This window comes from Carassius carassius, chromosome 12 (assembly GCF_963082965.1).
Source record: "Carassius carassius chromosome 12, fCarCar2.1, whole genome shotgun sequence".
In the NCBI taxonomy this organism is placed as follows: domain Eukaryota; kingdom Metazoa; phylum Chordata; class Actinopteri; order Cypriniformes; family Cyprinidae; genus Carassius; species Carassius carassius.
Genome location: NC_081766.1, coordinates 15,569,548 through 15,575,914, shown reverse-complemented (window position 1 = coordinate 15,575,914; position 6,367 = coordinate 15,569,548). Strand labels below are relative to the sequence as shown.

At 40.4% G+C, this 6,367-nt stretch overlaps 1 protein-coding gene across 1 annotated transcript; it reads left to right on the top strand.

Moving 5' to 3' along the window:
- Nucleotides 1–243: 243 nt before the first annotated feature.
- LOC132154214 (melanocortin receptor 4-like) lies at nt 244–1,702 on the top strand. Its single transcript, XM_059562799.1, has one exon. The coding sequence runs from the start codon at nt 550–552 to the stop codon at nt 1,528–1,530; it is 981 nt and encodes a 326-aa protein (XP_059418782.1). The 5' UTR covers nt 244–549; the 3' UTR covers nt 1,531–1,702.
- Nucleotides 1,703–6,367: the final 4,665 nt, after the last annotated feature.

The following is a 6,367-nucleotide window of genomic DNA, read 5'->3' as shown; positions in this document are numbered from 1 at the left end:
CTTACTTTTTTTTAAAGGATTTTATCTATTTGTCAAAAACAGAGGCAATCCAATCCATGCACTGATGTCCGTCTGATATTTGCATACATTCACCATTAAAACTCTCCTCTGATTGGTTAAGAGAGCTGGGGGAGGAGCCTGGGCGCAGCATGCCACTCAGTGGTTGTGAGTATTTCACTCGCCTGCCTGCTAAGTGCTGGACACACTCTGGAGACTGAGTGCCTCACTCTGAATGCTGCATGTTTCTGTTTGCACTTCAACAGTTTTGAAACAGAGTCAGTGTTTTCAGATTCAGTCAGTTGCCGCTGTCTCCTATCCACTGATCCTCATTCTGCATGCTTCTGTTTTTTTTGTTGTTTTTTTTTTGTGGGTGTGCGTTTCGTGTAGGAGGCTCTTGCAGACCATTGCCGGATGTTATCACTGAGGTGAGGTGACAGATGCTCATACAGCTCCTGCTTTCTTTGATCCATATGACAGATGATGTTCAACTTGAATTTATCAGACTGAAGTAGATAGAGATCAAAGCACTGACTACGGATATTCAGAGAAATGAACACCTCACATCATCATGGACCGCATCATTCATACCGAAATCACAGCCTGGGGGCTTTGCCAGTGGGAAAGCCTGATCAAGGTGAGAGAGGATCAACCTCTGGATGTTACGAGCAGCTACTCATCTCCACAGAGGTCTTCCTCACACTCGGGCTCGTCAGTCTCCTGGAGAACATTTTAGTGATTGCTGCTATTATCAAGAACAAGAACCTTCATTCTCCCATGTACTTCTTTATCTGCAGTTTAGCTGTAGCAGACTTGTTGGTCAGTGTCTCCAATGCCTCCGAAACGGTAGTGATGGCACTCATTACGGGGGGCAACCTAACTTATCGCGAGAGCATCATCAAGAACATGGACAACATTTTTGACTCGATGATCTGCAGCTCACTGTTGGCCTCCATTTGGAGTTTGTTGGCCATAGCGGTAGACCGCTACATCACGATCTTCTACGCCTTGCGCTACCACAACATCATGACCCAACGGCGGGCAGGCACCATCATCACCTGCATCTGGACCTTGTGTACGGTCTCTGGCGTGCTCTTTATTGTGTACTCTGAAAGCACCACCGTTCTCATCTGCCTCATCAGCATGTTCTTCACCATGCTGGCGCTTATGGCCTCACTCTACGTCCACATGTTTCTTCTAGCCCGGCTGCACATGAAGCGCATTGCCGCCCTCCCTGGCAATGGCCCTATCTGGCAGGCGGCAAATATGAAAGGGGCCATCACAATCACTATCCTGCTGGGAGTATTTGTGGTGTGCTGGGCTCCCTTTTTTTTGCACCTCATCCTCATGATATCTTGCCCCCGGAATCCCTATTGCATCTGCTTCATGTCCCACTTCAACATGTATCTGATCCTCATTATGTGCAACTCAGTCATAGACCCTCTCATCTACGCATTCAGGAGCCAAGAGATGAGGAAAACCTTCAAGGAGATCTGCTGCTGCTGGTATGGACTGGCCTCTCTGTGTGTATAAGCTTGTTTCTGTTTGACGTCAAAGTACTGTTTGGGAGATAGATGTTGACCTGCTGGATGATACTGAGAATGTGGGAGATCTAATTACACTGCATAGCTTATGATTATTCTGCACACATTTATTTGATGTCCAGAGAAATGTGATACTATGGATGTGCTGACCATGAAAAAAAAATGCTAATGGGAATGACTCAAGTATTAATTTCTTTCATTCCCTGACATGCTGTTTTTGGTGTTCTATATATTTGGTTGGTACACACACACACACACACACACACACACACACACACACACACACACACACACACACACAAGCCTCATTCCTTTTATCTGCTAAATAAGCAAACAAAAAGTCAAAGTGCCAATATTTAAAAGCATTAAATGACAGAAAATGTATAGGACTGTGTGTGTTGTGATTCAGTTACTCAGGCACATGCACAATATTTGGCTACTGTGATTATGTATCTCTTATGTATTATCTCTTAGCAGGTTGCTACTTCAGATATCCAGCTCTAGAACTGATGCAGCTTAATTAATGTGTTTCATACATATATATTTATTTTTTTGTATTTTGTACAAGTTAGGTTAAGATAATTTTATTTAACTTTTGTAATGCAATCTCATTGTGCAAATAAAACAACATCAAAACCAGCAATTATATTTTCCTCTGGAATTGGTAAAATGATAACAGATTTGATAGTGTTTGATGGTTTTGCTTTTGCTCTTGGATTTTATTTCATTTTCCTACCTTTCCATCTTCAAAATCATGGAGTTCAAACAGTAAATATCTATATAATCTAGTAAAAGATTGCCTGTAAGCTCTTAAAGACGATTTAGTTTTTTTTTTTGAAGGTCATCATATTGCGCTGAACAGACTCTCATCTGGTACATCTACTAAAGGAAGTATTTCTGTCAGTTTGCACCTCCAATAAACTCTCATTTATCCCCATGGTTTTCTTCTCTATACAGCAATATTACTTGACCTTAAATCAAGGCCAACACCACTGAATGCACAAACAAAATATTGGGATTGGTTCTTTCAGCAGGCTGAGTTCTGTAAGCTATCAGTTGGCATTCCTGTTAGCAATGAGAATGGTTTAGCTGGTGCCTGACCCTCTGGAAGTCTCAATTAATTAGAGTGTTGCCGTAAAGTTCATTTATTTCAGTAATTCAACTCAAAATGTGAAACTTGTGTATTAAATCAATTCAGTGCACACAGTCTGAAGTAGTTTAAGTCTTTGGTTCTTTTAATTGTGATGATTTTGGCTCACATTTAACAAAAACCCACCAATTCAATATCTAGAACATGGTGACATGCTAATCAGCTAATCAACTCAAAACACCTCCAAAGGTTTCCTGAGCCTCCAAAATGGTCTCTCAGTTTGGTTCACTAGGCTACACAATCATGGGGAAGACTGCTAATCTGACAGTTGTCCAGAAGACAATGATTGACACCCTTCACAAGGAGGGTAAGCCACAAACATTCATTGCCAAAGAAGCTGTATCCAAGCATGTTAACAGAAAGCTGAGTGGAAGGAAAAAGGAATGCTTCCCAGGAGGCTGGGGAAGCCTCCAGATGTGTCAAGGAATTTTGCTACAGTACAGTCATATTCCTAAGGCACTCCTGAACCACAGACAACGCCAGAGGTGTCTTACCTGGGCCAAGGACAAGAAGAACTGGACTGTTACCCAGTGGTCCAAAGTCCTCTCTTTAGATGAGAATAAGTTTTCTATTTTATTTGGAAACCAAAGTCCTAGAGTCTGGGGGAAGGGTGGAGAAGCTCATACCCCAAATTGCCTGAAGTCCAGTGTTAAGTTTCCACAGTCTGTGATGATTTGGGGTGCAATGTCATCTGCTGGTGTTGGTTCCTTGTGTTTTTTGAAAACCAAAGTCACTGCATCCGTTCATCAAGAAATTTTGGAGCACTTCATGCTTCCTTCTGCTGACCACCTTTTTGAAGATGCTGATTTCATTTTACAGCAGGATTTGGCACCTGAATTGAGGCTGTAATTAAAGCAAAAGGAGCCCCTACCAAGTATTGAGTACATGTACAGTAAATAAACATACTTTCCAGAAGGCCAACCATTCACTAAAAATGTTTATTTATTTTTTATTTTATTATTATTATTGGTCAAATGAAGTATTCTAATTTGTTGAGAATTGGTGGGTTTTTGTTAAATGTGAGCCAAAATCATCACAGTTAAACGAACCAAAGACTGAAACTACTTCAGTCTGTGTGCACTGAATTGATTTAATACACAAGTTTCACAATTTGAGTTGAGTAGCTAAAATAAATTAACTTTTCCACAACACTCTAATTTATTGAGCTGCACCTGTACACAATTTAAATTCTGCCATCTCTTTTGATCATGAAAACTCTTTCCTAATTACAGGTGGTTTGAGCCAGTCACCTGAACCGTAAGTGACTAATCTCTCTGGAGCGACAGTGAAAATGACATCATGGCCACTGCTAATGGCATCACAAGAACACACAGTCTCAAACGCTTCACTGTCCCAGTCTGTGACATGATATTCAAGCTTTTAAATACAAGTGATATAATACTTTATCTACTCTAATATAATATAATAGTTTCAATGTATGTAGTGAGAATTTGGTGCTACTTGTTAATGCCTGTGTAAGCGGCACTTTTTATAATGTAGAGTGAAGTGCTGCCTTTCTAAGGAACTTTTCACAAGAGGAGTAGACAAATGAAAGTACCAGGATAGTTTACACAGAACATATAGCCGGCATTTATTGAACATCAAATATCAACCTGTATGACCTTGTTTATCTTTTCTTTGTTGCGAAATCAATATTCCTCTTAGTCTTCAATTTTTTCACACAAATTGAGAAAATATAAAATAATATCACCTCAAAATAATAAACCAAAGTCCATCTACCCGGGTAGTTTTTTTTTTTTTTTTTTTAGTGTGGTGGGATCTCGCGCTTATCTGTACGATGCAATGAAGAAATGGTAAGTAGAAGCAGTTCGTGTTGCAGGCCAAACGATCCTTCACACCCTCTTCACATGCTCTTCTGGCTCACGTGTCCGATGGTGAATTTGTCCAATGGAACTCTCTCTCTAATCTCTCTAATCCTGCACCCCAAAAAAAACCAGTCTGCATAGCAGGGCAACATTCAATTACTCTCTCAATAAATGTTATCAGATCTGGAAATATAACTCATATTCATAAGTTCATTCTACTATAGTAACTTAAATTCTTATTTTCAATCTATACATTCAAGGCATACATGAAACTCAAGCACTAGCATACCACGTAGAAACGTGGCTTTAACACAGCATGAAATAACATTTTAAATCATTAAACTCATGTTCAACTCCGATTGGTTTTTAGCTTATGCAGTACATATCTCATCAATACATTTTCACACAATGCATTTTACAACTGAGTTACAGCAAAATAGAAAAATAAAGATAACTTTTACGTGCTCAACTCATTAATCACATCTATCACACTGTGTCTGCTAGTAGCACAAATGACAAACACGTGTAAAACACTCACCGGAGAAAAATCACACAAGTAGGTAAACTCCTTGACATAATTTTAACTAGCTTAACCGTTTAACTAGCTCTTAAATGTAATATTTTACTTTTTTTTTCTCAATGTGGAAAGTCTAAATGGTGCTTCAGCTCACTATCGTTCTGCTGTTCGCGATTTTTCTGTCTTCTTCTCTAAGAATAAGTGTAGCAGTTTTTCATCTGTGCAGCGCCACTGCTGCCACCTATTGGACAATTACTGTGTGTAGGGATAACATAACTAAAAGCAATCAATAAATCATATATTAAACTAGAATAGCGTAATCCTGTTAGTAGGCTATTTTCGAGTGGGTTACATCCCCCCCTCCTTAATCTACATGCATCCTTGCATGTTGCATGCTACACTATTTCAGATGCTAAGGGTGTTAAATGACATATGTAAGGTACAGTGTCAAGGGAAAGGGTTTGGGAGAAAGCTTGGTCTAACCCAGTTAAAATGGAGTGCATAACTGTGACTAATGGGTTCCCTAAAGTTGGGTAGGTCAGCTTTTTGGGAGCCGTTTTTTCCTCTGTAAACACCAATCCAATTCCTAGACCATCTCTAGGACTACAATGCTCACTCAGGTCCAATTCAGGAACAGTAGGAGGATTTCCTTCGGCTCGTACAATCTCAGGTGCAGGTGAGTATTGAACTTGACTAGCCTCACTATTTCTATCACCTCTAACATCCTCGGGTTCAAATGCTGGGGCTGCAGAGTTCAGTGTGGAGACATCAAAACTCACATTAGCTGCCTGACTTCCAGAGACAGGCTCATTTTTCATCTGGGTATCCTCTTCAGTGAATTCTACATCATGAGACCTTTGCTTCAGTCTGGTTTCTTTTTGTAGAATCCCTCTATCCTGTCCAGCAATAGTTGAAGTAGAAGGTTGGTCGTAAAGGGAGTAATACTCGGCCTCATCCTCCTCTTCAGACAGTTCCCCATCTTCTTCAGCTCCATCATCAACAGGAAAGGGTGAGTGATCATGTTTCTGTTGGGACTTAGACTCTCTGGGACATACTTCCTTGACAGTGGATGGAAGAAATCCACATGGCAAAAGCAGGTCTCTATGTAAAACTCTTTCAGGTCCACTTGTGTGTTCTGGGATGACGACATAGACAGGGGAGTCTTGGATCTGTCTAACAACAGTGTATAATGTTTCACTCCATCGATCAGCGATCTTATGTTTCCCTCTGATGCCAACATTCCGCACAAGGACTCTGTCTCCCGCTACCAATGTGGACTCTCTAACTTTGCTGTCAAATCTCTGCTTGTTCTGTAAAGCATTCTTCAAACTGT